This window comes from Phacochoerus africanus, chromosome 1 (assembly GCF_016906955.1).
Source record: "Phacochoerus africanus isolate WHEZ1 chromosome 1, ROS_Pafr_v1, whole genome shotgun sequence".
NCBI lineage: Eukaryota > Metazoa > Chordata > Mammalia > Artiodactyla > Suidae > Phacochoerus > Phacochoerus africanus.
This window is the reverse complement of record NC_062544.1, coordinates 219,300,787-219,320,714: the sequence shown is the minus strand read 5'-3', so window position 1 is coordinate 219,320,714 and position 19,928 is coordinate 219,300,787. Positions and strand designations below refer to the sequence as shown.

General features: G+C 37.4%; 1 protein-coding gene across 2 annotated transcripts in view; it reads right to left on the bottom strand.

Moving 5' to 3' along the window:
- Positions 1 to 9,138: 9,138 nt before the first annotated feature.
- The window catches only part of IQCB1 (IQ motif containing B1), a 59,680-nt gene continuing 48,890 nt past the window's right edge, over positions 9,139 to 19,928 (bottom strand). Inside the window, exons 12-14 of one of the 2 annotated variants that reach the window (XM_047791218.1) lie at positions 13,418 to 13,549; positions 11,062 to 11,218; positions 9,139 to 9,713 (exon numbers count right to left, since the gene is read on the bottom strand). In XM_047791218.1, coding sequence (XP_047647174.1) covers positions 9,484 to 9,713; positions 11,062 to 11,218; positions 13,418 to 13,549 — 519 coding nt within the window. In that variant the 3' untranslated portion in view covers positions 9,139 to 9,483. The remainder of the gene's footprint in view (positions 9,714 to 11,061; positions 11,219 to 13,417; positions 13,550 to 19,928) is intronic. The other variant, XM_047791226.1, reaches the window with a different exon arrangement.

Sequence of the window (19,928 nt, the reverse complement as noted above, 5' to 3'; positions counted from 1 at the left end):
ATCATGTGTCAGGCACTTATGTAGTTTATTTTTTATCTGGGATCTAAGAATAAATCTCAGGCCTTTAAGCAAGACTTGTGAAGGGGAATTCTCTAGCCCATCAGTTTGAAGAATGTTCTTATTATGCATCTTATGGCATGTAGTAGGCCCCTCTTTTGGAGAACTCCCAAGTACTCTAAAGGTGCCTCAGGATAAAACTATATTTAGTGAGTTAATACACTAGCTCAAAGAGGCCACTAGAACTCAAGTTACATATCAAACTGATATTTCTAATACACTTCATAGCTCCTTTCAAGGACTGTACCACTGAAGCCTACCCTCATCAGTACTTCTAGCCAAGAACATCACCAAGATTAACAGGCACCCCACCATTGCTAACATAACTAATAATTTTGATGATTTGCATGTAAAGCAGATACTGTGAGAAAGTCTATAGATGTCCTAAATGCCAATAAATTGTCCCGTTCTGCCAAATAAACTCTTCTTGATCTTTATTAGAAGATTTCTTTAACAAGTAAGAGATTTTCTGCATTTGCTACTTGAGAGTTGTAAGCATGCTGTTTAGAAAAACATATTCAACCTAAAGTCAAAACTAAGCTGTTAATAGGTTTTGTATAACCAGGAGTTAACAGCTTCTCTTCTGATGCTTGACGGGAATGTAGTCTCAGCCTTTCTCTCTTGCTTTATTCCTCTCAGCCTTCAAGATTACGCACCTTCTCATTTCCTTTCCTTACACGCATTTACGTTAGGCTGACAGGCCCGAGAAATACTGATTAATACAAATGAAGTAGTTGGCTGCATAATTTACAGACCCAGTAAAAAGACACCTTAGAGGACTCTGGTAGGGACACACGTATTAAGTTTCTACTCCCTGGGAGACTCTTCCATTAAGATATGTGACTTTCCCTTTATGCCTGTGTAGTGCCAAGGGTTGCACACTCTAGAGATGGCCATCCAGGACCTTGCTACAACTTTCTTGTCTTCTCTAAGTTATGTGAGCATTCTATGAAGCCAGTTTATTTATTCTACATTTATTACTTTAATCTGAGTTATTTTATTAATCTTTCTATTCTTTTTATCATTTATTCTTGTGAGTATATTACATGAAAATTCTGAGCACTTAAAATTGCTTCAGTCTCTTAGTGACTTGGAAAGACCACTTTCCATGTGGGCTAGCCAAATCCACACTCAATAAATAGTTTCTAAGTGCCTTCTTCATAACATTTTAGTTGAGTAGATAGAGTATTTTTTATTCCCTTGGCCTGGAACACTCCCCTTCTACTCCCTGGACTGGTCAGTTCTTCTTTGAGGGGCTTCTGGTCATCTTCCAGACAAAGTTAGGGACTTTCATATATACATTATTTCCTGCAAAATAATAGATGTCATACTTTTGGGTTTTGTTTTGTTTTTTTTTTTTTAAAGGGCCGCATCTGCAGCATATGGAAGTTCCTAGGCTAGGGGTCAGATCAGAGCTGTAGCTACCAGTCCACACCAGAGTCACAGCAACATGGGATCCTGAGCTGCGTCTACAACCTATACCACAGCTCACAACACCAGGTCCTTAATCTACTGAGTGAGGCCAGGGATCGAACCCACATCCTCATGGATACTGGTCAGATTCATTTCCGCTGTGCTGCAACACATCATACTTTAAATCATTTACTTGTTTAATGTTTATCTCTTCTATTGGAATGTAAACTCCATTAGCAGAGACTCTCTGTGTTCTGCATCTAGCACACATATTTTACATCATAGATGTTTATAGATATTTATTGAGTAAATAGTTGTGTCTTATTAGAGTTTAAAATTTCCAAGGTAATAGACACTTGGTCAAATACTGAGAAACAATTATTACTTGAGTACCTCAAAGTTCATAAATACCAGTAGAGGGACTAAAAAAATTATAGGACCCCATCCCAGCCATCAAGAGGTGTTTCATAAAGTGGATGGGCCATTTTCACACAACCAGTTAAATACCTATATAAATCTCAAGTACCAAAAGAGTGGTTGAGTGAATGAATGGATAATTAATTGAAATGAATAAATGGTTCATTTTAGAGTGGTAAAGACCTGGATTTAAACTTGGGCAAGTTAGTGTCTTGCAGTTTCAGTTTTTACATCTGTAAAATGAAAATTATAAATGTTCCTACAAGATAAGGGACATTGTAAGTATAATGGTCATCAAATATTTATCAGAATCAGGCACATATCACATAATAAATGACAACAGTTACACAGAAGCAGCATCAGTAGTAGTAGTATAACTAAGTTCCTGGAGAGGCAGGGTGGGATGATTTGATGAAGTCATATCATTCTCAAATAGACTAAGAAAGGGATCAACTGTTAAAGACTAGTGCTGAAATGAATATCTTAGATCAGGAGTTCTTAAACTTTTGGGTTTCAAGACCACATGATATACTTAAATATTTATGAGGACTCTGTATTAGGGTTCCTAAGAAAAACAGAACTAGTAAAATTCTGTTTTATTATATAAATATATATAAGAAGGGGTTTAGTATAAGAATTGCATCATGTGGGTATGGAGGATGAGAAGTTCCACAGTCTGCCTTCTGCAAAATGGAGAACTAGGGAAGCCAGCCGTCTAATTTAGTCCCAGTCCAAAGGCTTGAATATGAGGGGGAGTCAATAGTTTAACTCCCAGTCTGAGGCAGGCCCAAGTCTGCTAGTACAAGTCCCAGAGTCTGAAGGGCTTGAGAACCAGAAGCTACTGTGTCTGAGGACAGACATCCTAGCTCAAGAAGAGACAATAAGAATTTGCCTTTCTTTCTTTCTTTTTTTTTTTTTTAATCTTTTTAGGGCCACCCTGTGGCATATAGAGGTTTCCAGGCTAGTGGTTGAATCAGAGCTGTAGCTGCCAGCCTATACCACAGCCACAGCAACGTCAGATCCGAGCTGCAACACCGGATCCTTAACCCACAGAACAAAGCCAGGGATTGAACCCACAACCTCATGGTTCCTAGTCGGATTTGTTTCGGCTGCACTACAATGGGAACTCCGAATTGGCCCTTCTTTCTCCTTTTCTGTTCTGTTCCGGCCCGGCCCTCAACAGAGTCCTGCCCACATTGGGGAGGGCAGATTTTCTCTACTTGGTCTATTGATTCAAATGCTAATCTTTTTCAGAAACATTTTCACAGAAATTTTACCAGCACTCTGGGCATCCCTTAGCTCAGTCAAATTGACACATAAAATTAACCATCACAGATTTCACAGAACGTTTGTTTAGGTGGATTATAAGCAGTGATGTGCTAGTAAATGTTTAATAACTGGAGGAAATGTTTCTCCAAGAGCAAAATTTTCCTTATACATATACCAACTATCTACTGATTTCTGTGAAGTAGGCATACCCACCATGGTTGATTTCACCAGCTAATGTGCAGAAGTGTTGAGGGACACACACATACACATGCATTCAGTATTTCCTATATACAGATATAATACACATAATACTTTTGTTTTAAATGATTTATCAAATAATAAGTTTATATAATTTTATTGAATACCTTTAAACTAATTAATATTGGTATGTATCCAAATGTGAATTCATACTGAAGTTTAATAAAATTAATCTTTACTGCTTTATGAGAACATTCTTTTTAGGACCAAACCCACAGCATATGGAAGTTCCCAGGTTGGGGGTCTAATTGGAGCTGCAGCTGCTGGCCTACACGACAGCCATAGCAACGCAGGATCTGTGCCATGTCTGTGACCTATACCACAGCTCACAGCAATGCTGGATCCTAACCCCTACTGAGTGAGGCCAGGGATCAAACCCGCATCCCCATGTATAATAGTTGGGTTTGTAATCCACTGAGCCACAATGGGAAGTGAGGGTGGTCACTTTTTGATTTCAGTATTGTGCATGAATGACCATGAAGAATACAGTGGTTACTGTAATGGTCAGGTGCCTCTGCCTTGATTCCTGTTAGCATTTCAGCACCATTTCTTTTGTACCATCAGTGCAAATATCAACACAGTCTAAAAGGCAGATAACATTGAGGTATTATTATGAAACTAGTTTTGATCCTATGGTAACTGAAGAGGTCTCAGGACTTGACTTACATGTGGAATCTGACAAAAGGACACAATGAACTTCTTTGCAGAACAGATACTGACTCACCGACTTTGAAAAACTTATGGTTTCCAAAGGAGACAGGTTTGGGGGTGGAGGAATGCGCTGGGGGTTTGGGATGGAAATGCTATAAAACTGGGTTGTGGTGATCATTGTACAAATATAAATGTAATAAATTCATTGAGTAATATAAAAAAAGACATTTGCCTCTCATTTTCAATAAAAACTATTTGCTTTCTCTCTCTGCACTGTATCTAGGGCAATTTTCATATACCTAGCTTTTAATTCTTTTTGGCTGTCTTTAATCAAATGATTAAACCATGTACTGAGTTTTTATTTCAGTGACTATGTTACAATTCTACAGAACTTATTTGGTTATTTTAAAATGTTTTTTAGTATTCCATTTAGACTTGTGTTGGAGTCTGGGCTATAGCCCTTTGCATAATTTTTCATGGCTGTCCTACAAACAATAAAATGGTATATCTAAAAAAACAAAACCAAACAAACAAAACAAAACAAAAAAACCAAAAAAACAAAATAAAAACAAACAAAAAACCCCAAAGAGGTCTCAGGACTATTCCCTACAGAAAGAAGTCTATGAACAACATATTGGAAATTATTGTTTTACACTGTAGACTCTTTAAGGGAAAACATAGACTTTAATTTTTTTTTTAATTACATTGCTTTTTTTTTTTTATCGAATTTGAGACTCATTACTCCAACTGTAACATGCAGATGTACAACTCTCCAAATATTTTTTTAGTCTCACAGACATTAGGTATGTGTCTGTTAACTTTTGCCCACAGAACACAGGCTCTTCAGTTCATCCTCTATTTGGCTGACAAAGAAACTATAGAACTTCTCTTCAAGGAACACAGTGAAGAGGTGAAGTAGAATGTTTACAATTTTATTAAGAAATAGGAAACATATTTTTTGGATTATAACTTTTGAGCTCTTTAATTCATAAGAGTGCTTTAGAATGGCAGTGTAAATATAGTTCGGTTACCGTGAATGTCTTTGACACTTTGGCAAAGAAGTAGGCCTTTGAGAACATGGTATTTCCTTCCTTTCTTTGAGACAGTTACAAACTCAGGTGAACACATTTAGAAGTCAGAGGTAGATATTTAAAAACAAACTGGCCTAGGAGTTCCCTTGTGGCAGAGTGGGTTAAGGATCCAGTGATGTCACTACAGCATCTCCAGTCTCTGCTGTGGTATGGGTTCGATCCTTGCCCTGGGAACTTCTACATGCTGAGGGTGCTGACAAAAAACAAACAAAATCCTCGACTAATACTTCCCTATGGTTGCTTTTATTTTAAATGTAAATGTGACCTGTGAGGATGATTCCTATAAATGTTTTTGTCTTCTAGATCTTATTTTTATTTTTTATTTTTTATTTTTTTATTTTTTTGCTATTTTTTGGGCTGCTCCCTTGGCATTTGGAGATTCCCAGGCTAGGGGTTGAATCGGAGCTGTAGCCACCGGCCTACGCCAGAGCCACAGCAACGCGGGATCCGAGCCGCGTCTGCAACCTACACCACAGCTCAGGGCAACGCCAGATCGTTAACCCACTGAGCAAGGGCAGGGACCGAACCCGCAACCTCATGGTTCCTAGTTGGATTCGTTAATCACTGCGCCATGACAGGAACTCCTAGGTCTTATTTTAAATGTATAACTTTTCTGGCATCGTTTGAGACTTTACATATCCCCATTACATGTACAAATTATTTTGCAACAGCCTAAATAAAAAATGTTTGAGACTATGAAAAAGCGCAGCCATGAATCTATGATATATACACTGAATCATCCAAATGGTAGAGTTTCCATTTTCTCAGATGCTGTTGTCTTCAGACAGACACCTGGCATTACTCAAATTCCTTTATGAAATATTTATTTCTTCATACAGCTTTGAGTTACTGTCTAATGACCTTTCACTTCACCCTGCAGGACTCTCTAGAGCATTTCTTGCAGGGCAAGTCTGGTGATCATCAACTCCCTCAGCTTTTGTTTTTCTGTGAATGTCTTCATTTCCCTCATACTCTTGAAAGATAGTTTTGTCAGATATAGGATTCTTGGCTGACAGTTTTGATTTGTTATTTTCTTTTAGCACCTTCAGTACATAGGCTCACTGCCTTCTGGCCTCTAAAGTTTCTGACGACAAAACTCCTGATATTGAGAATCCCTTGTATGTGACAAGTCACTTCTCTTTTTCTGCTTTTGAGATTCTCTTTGACAATTAACTTTTAAATTGATTACAAATAAGAAAAAAATTTTACATTTTCTTTCATTTTTACAATTTCCCTCACTTTTTTTTTTTTTGTCTTTTTGCCATTTTCTTGGCTCGCTCTCGCAGCATATGGAGGTTCCCAGGCTAGGGGTTGAATCGGAGTCTTAGCCCCCGGCCTATGCCAGAGCCACAGCAATGCAGGATCCAAGCTGTGTCTTTGACCTACACCACAGCTCACGGCAACGCCAGATCCTTAACCCACTGAGCGAGGCCAGGGATCGAACCCGCAGCCTCATGGTTCCTAGTCGGATTTGTTAACTACTGAGCCACGATGGGAACTCCTCCCTCACTTCTTGTATAGATCTAATTTCTATCTTGTATCCTGTTTCTTCTGTCTAAAAAATCTTTAGTTTTTCCTTTATGATCAGCTTTGTTTTTCTGGAAAAAATATATTTCCTTCATTTTTTGAAAGATATCATTGCTGTTTATGGAATTCTAAAGATGCCATTTCCATTGTCTCAGAGATATCTGCAACCCCATGTTCAGTGCAGCATTTTTCACAATAGTCAACATATGGAAACAACCTAAGTGTTAATGGATCTTTGGATAAATAATATGTAAGAAAATATAAATATATAATATTATTTGGTCACAAGAAAGAAATCCTCCATTTGTGACAACAAGAGGATATTATGCTAACTGAAATAAATCAGAGAAAAATTGTATGATTTCACTTATATGTAGAATCTTAAAAAAAAAAAAAGGTCAAACTCAAAAACAGGAGGCAGAATGGTGGTTACCAAGGGCTGAGAGGTAAGGGGAATGGGATGCTAGTCAAAGAGCACAAACTTTCAGCTATAAGATGAATAAAGTCTTTAAAAATTAATCATTAAAATTCAGTAGCAATTATCGCATTTGGATTCTTTTTTGTCATAATTTGAAAATGACCTAAATGGATATGGATATTCCTAAAATGAAAAACATCGTGAAGAGTAGCTTTCCTACAGAATTTCTATTAACCACAGAAATTTCTATTTCTAGGTACTCTATAGGTTTATAAACATGAAATGTTAAGAATTGTGTTTATATTATACCCACTCTGGTACATTTTTCTCTATAGAAAATAAGCTTTGATGTGAGCAAGTCCTCAAAATTAAATTATGACAAGTTGTTGATTAAATATTGATAAAATAATTTTTTCATGTCATGTATTTTTCATATATATGAGTAATACTGAATTGCTATATTGTAAACATAGCAGCATTTTAAGTCAGAAGGTAATACGGCATTAAGGCAGAAATTAAAACAAAAAAATGGGAGTTCCCATTGTGATGCAGCATAAACAAATCCGACTAGGAACCGTGAGGTTGCAGGTTCTATCCCTGGCCTCACTCAGTGGGTTAAGGATTTGGCATTGCCACGAGCTGTGGTGTAGGTCACAGATGTGGCTCGGATCCCGTGTTACTGTGGCTATGGTGTAGGCCGGCAGCTGTAACTCCGATTGGACCCCTATCCTGGGAATCTCCATATGCCATGGGTGCAGCCCTCACAGCAAAACAAACAAACAAATAAATAGATAAAACTAAAAAAATTACATTGCAGTATTGCAGGGAGATTGAGTTGAACCAGTCGGGAGTTAAGCTGGGTTTGGTTTTTCTTTTTATCTTTAATGCGCTATATAGTCTTCAAACTCCTCTAATTTTTAGCTGGTGTTTTTTTATGTTTAGAGTGGGATCTGGAAGGCTTGAAGGTTTTTGTGTTCCTGCTCCACCTCCACTTTCAGCCATCCCTATACACTTTTGCCACAAAGAGGGCGTCTCTCTCCATACACCATCCTTTACCTCAGCAGTACACTACCGTTGCTTATTACTTGGTGCTAGGCTTGCTGTTGGTACTTGGGTGGTCTGTTTTCCCAATCTAGCCTGAATCTTAGGCCACGTTTCTTCTTCCTAGGATTGGAGGTAGGGCTTTCCCCAGGTTCCTACCCTTCTACCCCAGGCAGGGCAGTCAAACTACCTCATATTTGTGGTTGGTCTTTAACAGGAAAATTTCCTTTCATTAGCAGCATTAGTAGACGTCTGCTTTATATTGGCAGGATTTCTGGGCCCAAGGTAATTTCCCCCTCCACTCCCAGGAGAGAGAGTTTTTGTTTCTATCCATCCCTCAGCAATACTGGTTCTCTACTTGTGTCTGGGGCTACAATGTTTCCTATCCCCATGGCCCCTACACACAGACAGCTAGGTTTTGTTTCTATTCCTTCCTCACATGCAGTAAAATTTCATCTGAACTTTGGCGGTAAGAGGGCTTGCTGCCCTACTCTAGCAGCTTAAGGCTTTTAAGAGAAGGGTTTGGGAATGCAGGTGAGGCTTTGTTACAAACACAAATTGAGGAGGCTTCTTGCATTAAAATACAGTTAAAAGATAAACAGGGAAATCAGAAATTATTAGGTTGGAACTGAATAATTATATAGGTACCTAAAATCATAAGAGAAATTAAGCATTGTATTTAGCTGTGAGATTCCTAGGAGATAAAGCCAAAATGGAAATAGTGGGTTATGCAGTTCTCATAATTTAATAGAAAGAATGTAATTTTATCTGGAAAAATATTTCTTGTATTGAATATTAGGAGGATTTTTTTAATGTAGTTCCTTTTAAAAATAAAATGAGTTCAAACACTGTTTTGTAGAAAAGTTAAATGTCCTTCAATTGACCATTTATTGTCCTCACCTTAATAAAAGCCAAGAGCAATTTAATATTTCCTATATTAAAAGAAAAACAGAAATTCTAAATAATAAATGTGAAAAGTTGAAGTAATGCTGACAATTTTTTCAGAACAATTGTTGAAAATATTTATTTAGAAAACACTTTAGTTGGAAAATAGAGAAACAACAATAACAAAATAACACATTTCTAATAGCAGAGGAATACCATGTGAGTTTAGTTCCACAATAAAAGCCACACCAATTTGTGTGGACAAGGAAGGAGGCATGGAGAAAAGAAAAAGAGAACTGAGAGAGAGGTAGAAGGTAATTCTTTGCTTACTGCCTTTGAGTCTTGTGTGGAGAGGAAACTCTGGAAAACCATGAGTTAGGACAGCACTAGCAGGTCAGAGGAAGAACCAACATAATCTATTGAAAGAGAGTTTTGTGTCATTCCTCCAGTAACTCCTTAAGGAGGTTTGGTTCCACCAATGAATAAAGTTCCTAATTCTACACTAAGTTCATCCTTTGGGACATCAATCTCATCTTCTGCTTCTTCCCCAAGCTTCTTCCACCAGGGTGCTTGTATATGCTTCAGGGTGGTGAGATGTGCCTGCTTGGCCTTGGCTGCCACAGGCCTAGATCTGCTTACAAAGAGCTCAGGTTCTTTTCCTTCTGCTTCCTTCAGACTTGGTGCTTCTGGAGTAAACAGAAAATAAACATGTGAGTGGAAAAGTTCTGTACAAAACAAATAGGAACTTGGAAACTACAGAGTTGGAACTCTGCAATAGAAGGCAGGAACAAGGTCCCAATTCTGAATCAATTACCATTGCCAGCTGTAGATAGCATGTGGCTATTCACAAGTTGTAGCCCCTGTCATTCTGTGTTTAAAAGGAAAGGACGAAAAAAAGGAGGTACATTTTTTTTTGACAGTTTATTTAAAATAACAAGAACCTTTTCTTTCTTTCTTTCTTTTTTTTTTTTTGGCTGTAACCTCAGCATATGAAAGTTCCCAGGCAAGAGATCAAATCTGAGCTATAGCTGTGACCTATATCACACCTGTGGCAACACTGAATTGTTTATCCCACCCCACTAAACTGAGAATTGATCCTGCACCTCAGCAGCAACCCCAACCGCAGCTACTGTAGAGACAATACCAGATCCTTAACCCACTGCTCCAGAGTGGGAACTCCAGGAACTTTCAAAACAATAGCAGAAAGCGACCTTACAGACAAGAAGCTCAGTTATAGCCACCTATCCATTCGAAAACACAAAATTTCTAAGTAATAGTAATAAACAGAGGACCCTGGCCCTTTTTGCTCCACAAATACTAAAAGTGTTTCAGAGGCCAACTGAAACACTGGCTTCAGGGATGGAATCTCTCATTAAATGTCATGAGAAGCAGATGAATTAATTTTTGTGAAAACACTTCATTAAAAATATAAAATGGCACTGTAACTACTGTCATTATCTACTTTTAAAATGTGATCAGGAATTCCTGTTGTGGCTCAGTGGTAACAAACTTGACTAGTGTCCATGAGGACTTAGTTTGATCCCTGGCCCTGTTCAGTGGGTTAAGGATCTGGCATTGCCATGAGCTTTGATGTAGGTCGCAGACATGGCTTGGATTCCGATCTGCTGTGGCTGTGGTGTATGCCAGCAGCTACAGCTCTGATCAGACCCCTGGCCTGGGAACTTCCATATGTTGCAGGTGTGGCTCTAAAAAAAATTTAAAATATGATCAAAAAGCTTTTTAGACTATATAATGGAGTTCAGCTAGTAGAGCTCGGCATCTTTAAAATGAATAACTTTGAGATGATACATATGAAGTATACAATTGCAAGGCTGTGGAAGCAGTCAAAAAGGTCACCGGATATGAATCACTTGAAAACATTGTGTGCTGATGTGATCTAGAAGTAGAAATTTTTGAGGACAGGAGATGGGCTAATAGACCACTGAATGGTATTTTTCTTCTGAAATTTTTTGATGTTATAGAATCTTGCAGAGGCTGCTCCTTGTAGGAAACAAAAATAGAATAAGCACATACTCAATAACTGTTCAATGTTGGTGCTGATCTGAGCCATCAGGGCCTCCCTGTGCTGCTGGGATCTCTCTTCCAGAGCCCTGCTCATGAAGTAGTGTTGCAGGCGTTCTTGTGCTTGGGAATGGAGCTCCTTGCTGGTTATATCTGATATCTGAGAGCCCTGGAAAAAGAGGACCAAAAAAACTGCCACATGAAGGACACATAAATCAAAGTATGTTTCACCCTAACCACTTAGTCTAAGTTTCAGAATACTTAGCTGTCTCTCATCATTGAATGTTATAGTTGTTATCTATTTTGTTCTCTTGAACAAGCATTAGATAGCCTCCTAAAAGTAGCTTTAAATGAAAATGCAGGTGGGCAAGTTTCTTTTTGCTATGTTCCCAGACACCTCATTGCCTCTTACAGTGTGATATTCTGGGAGAAAAGATAAGATTGAGAAATCAGTGAAAATTACAAATGGTTTTGGTAAAGACACTGGCCTGGAAGAGGATTAACAAGACTAATCCTTTTGTTCTGGACCCCACCTGATAGACTCCTTTACTTCTTATCCTATCCCCACTGCTAAACTTATCTAAGCCATAATGTTATAACAGCTTCTAATTTCACCAGGCAGCAATCAAAGGACCATGTTCTTTTAGCTAATCATCTACTTTATTTTTAACTGCACCTGCCACATGTGGAAATTCCTGCGCCAGGGATCGAACCTTTGCTGTAGTTGCAACCAGTGCCACAGCTGCAGCAACACTGGATCCTTAACCCACTGCACCACATAGGAACTTCCCTAGTCAGCTACTTTAAAGGGAACTTAAATAACTAGTTTGGACAAGAATGAAATAATCTTAACTTTGAAACTGATAAAGCTTCTGATAACACATCTCTCCCAAGTATTCCAGCTCCTGGATCTTGAAGTAAGGTGGTTCCAGCTAACACCTTACTTTTCAGTCACAGAATTTAACGACTGTTCTAGAATGTGGCTAAAGCAGCACTTTTTTTTTTTTTTAAACAGAAGAATGCATCACAATCACACACACAACACATTAAAAAACAGAGATAAGGTTCATTTGTGCCAAAAAACAAACTCACAAACATGGAGAATGGACTTGTGGTTGCCGAGGGGAAGGGGGAGGGAGTGGGAGGGACAGGGAGTTTGGGCTTAGTAGATGCAAACAATTACATTTAGAATGGTTAAACAATGAGGTCCTACTGTACAGCATAGAGGACTATATCCAATTTCCTGGGATAGACCATGATGGAAAATAATATTTAAAAATGTATCTATATGTATGACTGAGTCACTTCACTGTACAGAAGAAATTGACACATTATAAATCAACTATACTTTAATAAAATTTTTTTTTAGAAAAAATAGAGATCAAAAACCTAAAACCTAAGAGCTAAAACTACAAAACTCTTAGAAGAAAAGACAGAAGAAAAGCCTCACGACATTAGATTTGGCAATGATTTCTTAAATATGACATTGAAGGCACAGGCAGCAAAAGAGAAATTAGACAAACTACACTTCATCAAAATTCAAAAGCTTTGTTCAAAGGACACTATCGAGAAAGTAAAAGGCCCACAGAATGGAATAAAAATATTTGCAAATCATACATCTAATAAGGGATTAATATCCAGAATAAGGAGAGAACTCCTAACACAACACAAAAACAATCTGATTAAAAAAAAAAAATGGGGAATTCCCATCATGGTGCAGTGGAAACAAATCCTACTAGGAATCACGAGGTCGCAGGTTTGATTGCTGGCCTTGTCCAGTGGGTTAAGGATCTGGCGTGGCTGTGAGCTGTGGTGTAGGTCACAGACATGGCTTGGATCTGGTGTTGCTGTGGCTCTGGCATAGGCCAGCAGCTGCAGCTCTGACTAGATCCCTAGCCTAGGAACCTCCAAATGCCGCAGGTGCGGGCACAAAAGGAAAAAAAAAAAAAAAGGGCTAAGGCCTTGAACAGACATTTCTCTAGAAAAAAAAATATATACAAATAGCCAATAAAAACATGAAAAGATGCTCAAAATCACTAATTACTAGAGAACGCAAATTCAAATCACAATACCACTTTCATGAGGATGTGAAAATAAATGTTAGTGAGGATGGAGACAGGGTCTTACTGATGCAGTATGGAAAATAACTGACTTGAAGTGAAGTCTGCTTTACTACTGACTATTCCTCTATATGGTCCATATAATTATAAAAGACTCCAAATCCAGTGACTCTGGAGAAAACTTAAAGCAACTACATTACCTCATATCAACAATAAATGTACATATACAACTGAGACACTTCTTTGTTGATGAATATCACAAACTGCTATAATGTAACACTGGTACCATGGCACAGAAGGCTACATACTGGATGTCTTCTGACATAGTCATCCACTTGTTGCTGTAGTTCAACTCTGCGTACATCAGTGAGTTCTTTGAGTCCTTGCCAAGGAGCAAACAGTTTCTTTTTCTTACGGCACTTTGCTAGGAATTTAAGTGCCTGGGGGAAAAAAAAGGCTTGTGATTTTTTTCTTCCCTAATAGAACCATTTACTTTCTTCCTACAACAATATATCATAGTGACAACACTATAACAATTTTTATATTTTAGTGTGAATGGGGAGAGAGATGGGATTGTGATAGGGGTGACAAAGGACAATAAATTTATAATTATATTCTACAGTGTTTTAATATTTTACAGGATATATTCATGTATTATTTGTACAGAAGGCAATAAGGAGAAAAAAACTGGAAATCAGCTTTGGATTCTAGTCTTAATTCTAGTCCTTTAAAAACTATGATTTGAGCAAGTCACTGGAGCTCTATAGGACAGGTTCTATGTCTACAGAAAACAGAGATCCCAATTCTACCTAGCCAAAAGACTGTAAAGATCAAAGAGATAGTGTATAAGAAAAAGCTTGGTACAAAGTGTGCTTTCTCATGTCCTTCAGAATGAACTGCCAATAAAAGAAGAAATCTTATAACAAGCAATATTTGGACACAGATTTGAAATTATTGTGCCTGATTTTTTTCACTCTTCTCACTTCTTTGTAGTTTTTATTTTCATCAAAGTTATATATTCACATTGCTTAAGCCAATGGTTAGCAAATTATAGCTCACAGGTCAAATCCAGCCCATATGTATTTCTGAGTAGCCTGAGAACTTAAGACTGTTTTTTTACATTTCATATGATTACAAAATTAAAAAGGAAAATAATCATTTCATGAAGTGTAAAAATTATGTAAAATTCAAATTCAGTGTCTATAAATAATGTTTATTGAAACACAGTCATGTTCATTTGTTTACATACTGTATATCGCTTCCTTTGTGCTACAACTGCAAAGCTAAAGTTGCAAAAGACTGCATCATCTGCAAAATCTAAAATATTTTACTCAATGCTTTCCAAAAAGTTTATTAAACTCTATTGTTTAAGAGATTATTTAAACTAGATTATATAAACTCAATTGTTTAAAGTGTCAGTTTTTTTATTACTCAATGAATTTATTACATTTATAGTTGTACGATGATCATCACAATCCAATTTTATAGGATTTCCATCCCACACCCCCCAGCACATTCTCCCACCCCTCAAACTGTCTCCTTTGGAAACCATAAGTTTTTCAAAGTCTGTGAGTCAGTATCTGTTCTGCAAAGAAGTTCATTCTGTCCTTTTTTCAGATTCCACATGTCATTGAAAGCATTTGATGATGGTGTCTCATTGTCTGACTGACTTCACTTTGCATGATAATTTCTAGGCCCATGTTGCTAAAAATATTCCATTGCTAAAAATATTCTGAGTAATATTCCATTGTGTATATGTACCGCATCTTCTTTATGAACTCCTATCCTTTAATGCGTCAGTTTTTTTTTTTTTTTGTCTTTTTGCTATTTCTTGGGCCGCTCCCGGAGCATATGGAGGTTCCCAGGCTAGGGGTCGAATCGGAGCTGTAGCCACCGGCCTATACCAGAGCCACAGCAATGCAGGATCCGAGCCGAGTCTGCAACCTCCACCACAGCTCAGGGCAATGCCGGATCGTTAACCCACTGAGCAAGGGCGGGGACCGAAACCCGCAACCTCATGGTTTCTAGTCGGATTCGTTAACCACTGCGCCACGACGGGAACTCCGAGTATCAGTTTTAAAAATTAACAAAAAAACCCAGTTCTCTGCCCACTTATCCTGTTCCCTCCCCCAAAGACAACATTAATTCTTTCAGGTTTGCCTTCTGGTGTTTATCTCCATCTACTTTTCCGTAATTTTCTTCAGTAACAGGTATTGTCTATTGACTCTCTTGTATGAATGGTAAGGATTTAACTTCATTGATTGCAGCCCCACATACTTTACATATCTCAAAATACCCAACATTATTAAATCATAATCCTAGTTAAATCACTGTTCAATGTTTATATTATAATGCCTACTACATAAAAGCTATTCATTTTTTGACCATATAGTATGCAATGAGTACTTTTCTTCCTTGCATATTTTTATTTTCACTGGAATTAATAATTCTGTTGTTTTCCTGTGCTTAGTTTTCTATATATTTATCACAGATTATATATCACAAGCTCTGCCTAATTGTCAGTACATTAAAACACATCAGGCATTCTATCAAACTTATTTTCTTGGACACACATTTTCTGCAGCTTTTGAACAATCTGAAGTGATTGTTCTCTATGCTTGGTGCACAGCTGTCTACCCGAGATCTGTGTTCACCATCATTTTGGCGACTCCATTTCAATTTTCTTTTATATTTCCTGGATTCTATGTTGTCTTCTTTCTTCAGTTATTCCTTTGTTTCAGAGACTTTGTAATGCATAAAAATGTCTTTAGTCTATTTTTACCTTTAATTGATGGTTTGGTTGGATATAGAATTCTAGTTGGAAATCATTTTCCCTCAAATATGTGTCAGCCTTACTCCAATACCTTTTAGCTTCCAATGATGCTATTGAGGAATACTTTTATCCCTAATGCATTTCACAGTAATGCACAATAAAAGTGAATGTGTTTCTGTCATTGTATTGGACATTTAGTCAGTCCTTTTAAACTAAAACTCATGATACTCAGTTTTGGGAAATCTTACATTATTTGATTTCCTCTCATCAACATTTTTATTCTGTTTCAAAGTTAAGGATATTTGATCTCACTGGTTCACTTTTCTTTTTGCCCTGCTTTCTAGATTTCCTAAGACTTTTTTCCTAGTCCTTTTATTATGTCTTTCATTATTTTCTGTTAAATTTTATTCTATTTGTTCCCCGTTATACAGCATCTTGGTTTTGTTTCATGTATTATTTTATCTTTGAAAAAACAATGAATTTTAAAAGTTTTCTTATCCCTGAAATATTTCTTTTCTTTTTCTTTTTGGCTTTTTGTCTTTTCAGGGCCACACCCACAGCATATTGAGTTTCCCAGGATAGGGGTCCAATCAGAGCTGTAGCTGCCAGCCTACGCCACAGCCACAGCAATGTGGGATCTGAGCTGCGTCTGTGACCTACACCATAGCTCACGGCAACGCTGGATCCTTAACCCACTGAGCAAGACCAGGGATCGAACCCACGTCATCATGGATGCTAGTCGGGTTTGTTAACTGCTGAGCCATGACAGGAACTCCATTATCCCTGAAATATTTCTATTTCTACCAAGTAGTTTTGTTAGTGGCCTTAGCTTCCCTCAGATGTCCAGTGATATTTTCAGCTGATATTTTAAGAGTATTTATTTTAGTTATTTATTCAAGAGCTGATATTTTAAGAGTAGTCACTAAAAAGCTGTTTACAAATACCAAGCAGGTGGTTAGGGTTTATCTACTATGTTCTATTTTTCTTTCTTCTCTTTTCTTTTTTTTCTTTTTCTTTTTTGGCTTCACCCATGGCATGCAAAAGTTCTGGGGCCAGGGATCGAATCCAGGCCACACCTCTGACCCAAGCCATGGTAGTGACAATAAGAGTCTGGATTCTTAACCTGCTGTGCCACTAGAGAACTCCTACTATGTTCTTCTTTAACAGCTACTGAACTTGGCTGTTTCTTTGGGGGTACCCCATTGTGAGTATATTTACAACTGTTTATTGGGGGGCTGCTTGGATTTCCTAAAGAAAATGCTTTCAACCTATTTTTTATAGGATATATGCCATCAGGACAGTTCTGTGAGAACTGAGAAGAAAAAAGGGGCTGGAGGTCTTAACATTCAGTGCATAAAACTTCCTTAACACCTCTGTTTTTAATATGGTACTCGAGCCTTCAACCGTGCTTGCATTCTCCTGTTGAGAGATTTTCTTCTTTTCTTCTATTTTTCCCTTTTCTGATTTTTCTTCCTAGCTTCTCTTATCTTTCCTTTACCTCCTGCTTTTACTACCAAGCTATGCTTATGATGCTATGCTAGGAACTTCAGAGTAATGGTTTCAGAGCAGAGGAATTTCTGTTCAGAAAAGTCCACCTTGACATCTCTGTCTCTTCTCCTCATTCTTTGTCATTCAGGACTCTCTGAAATTGCATTTGTCTCCCAATATTGATGTATTTTCTCAAATGCCAATGGTTTGTTCCAGTAAGTGCTTCCGTAGTTAGCATTTAATGGATACGTATATTAGTGCTATCATACTTTTCTGCTATAATCAAGTAGCAAGAAAGAATTAGCCATCATTTTGGATCTGGAGAGCAAGACATCAGCAAACATCACCTTCCTTCTGAGTTTCTTGAGATGATAAAGAAAGAAAAGAAAATCCTGGAGCATTAAAAGGGAAAAGCAGCTAATGCTTCAAGTTTAATTCAAATGCTATATATCACTACAGAGAACTCTAATTTGTCTACATGACTAAAGATGTGTATTTTGAAATTAACAAGTTTACATGGGGTTTTCTCGATTTTTAGCTGAGAAAAAATGCCCCTCTTTTTGCACAAAGGGAGGAAGAGAAGGTAAATAATAGCTCTGTCCTTTCTCTGCCAAGGACACTAATAACCAGTTCCTCCTGAAGGATAAGTTCAATGAAATTTTATTCCTACTTCCTTCTGTGAAACCAATAAATTATTATTTCCTTTTCTTTCTTATCAAGCTCATTTGCAGTGCTAACAGAGATATAAAGTCAGTCAAGTATATAATTTTAAAATTTTCAGAAGGCACAATAAAAGCTGAAAAGAAACAGGTGAAATTAATATTTTGCATATACTGAGTTACAGAAGCATGACTCATTATATGTAAAAGCATTTCAACATGTAACCAAAATGAAAAATTAATGTGACATTTTACACTCTTTTTTCCTCCATACCAAGTATTCAAAATCTGGTGAGACTTTTACACTTATAACACATCTCAATTTGGACTGGCTATGTGTTAAATACTTAATAGCTCTATGTAGTTAGTGGCTACTGTATTAGACAGTGCAAATCTTTAGTGTATCTTAGAAATGGATGTTTCAATATGTGGCAAAATGTGTCCTTTGCTGACCATTACCTTGTTTTAATTTTCTCTACTTTCCTTTTTTCTTCCTTCTCTGTACTTGGTCATTTTTCTTTTTCCTCTTTGAAAGTAATCCTCTTCTTTCCTTGTCTATTTTTGATTATCTCTGCTTTGACTTCACTGTTATTTTTGGCAGTGAGCTCTAAAGACTATAAATATGACCTTGACCCCATCCATTTTTGTTCTTATTTCAGTGGAGACTCACATTCCCTTTTTTAGGTGGGGAAAAGTATGAAGATGTAACCATTTTTTTGGAGGAAAGTATGAAGGAGATGTAACCATTTTTTTTCCCCTCTTATGCCAAAGGAAAGTGTGAAAGCCAAGATAACTTTGCCTTTTTAGCCCTCAGGTATCTTCCTAAGATGACCCTTGCTTCTCACTCCAAGGAATGGTAAACACACTGGGACATCTCACTTTAAAGTAGAGGACCCTTTGACAAAGTATTGGACTTAACTACATCAGGCAAGGTAGGTGGTAAGTCATCTTAATAAGGGCCCAATTGATTCTTTGACAGGGAAGAGTTTAAAAAGGAGATAGCCATGAAGTAAAGGTATTAGAAAGGACCCAAAGTTTCCTCCTTTTGCCATCAGTTTTCAACTCTCACATCCATGGCTTAATCCTTATATGGCTTTGTTTATTAGCAGACGGTAAGCAGCAGGTGTGATTCAGTGATAGTTCAGAACTGTTTGTTACAGATATGGCCTGAAATCCCCAGGAGGGCCTGAAGAGGAAGGAGGCAGCAGACATCTCTTCTTATTTCCCTAGTATTTACCCTACTTTGTTTTTTGAATGGTCTTAAAAAAATCTTTGTAAAAGGTTAATCAACAAAGAGACTGCTCAAAAAACTGGAACTAACCTAAGTTTAACTGTAGTGGATTTGAAAATTAAATGCTATATGACCTGATATCCTAATATGAAAGTTAATCATGTATAAGTAAATAACTAGATATTAGGAAAACTGGTCATTAAATGAAATACAGTCTTGTGCTACGCTTTTCTAAGGCTATAAAATATTATTATGCTTTAGAAAAATCCCAGGGAAATTATCATCTAAAAACACCATTTTATAATTTAGGAACTGTAATGATATAATAGTATTTAATACATTATCTGTGCATTAAAAACACAGATATGAGATATGAGATATAAAAACAAATATCAGGGAGTTCCCATCGTGGCTTAGTGTTTAACGAATCTGACGAGGAAGAATGAGATTGCGGGTTCGATCCCTGGCCTTGCTCAGTGGACTAAGGATCTGGCGTTGCCACGAGCTGTGGTGTAGGTCACAGACGCGGCTCAGATCCAGTGTTGCTGTGGCTGTGGCACAGGCTGGCAGCTACAGCTCCAATTAGACCCCTAGCCTGGGAACCTCCATATGCCATGGGTGCAGCCCTAGAAAAGACAAAATAAATAAATAAATAAATAAATTTTAAA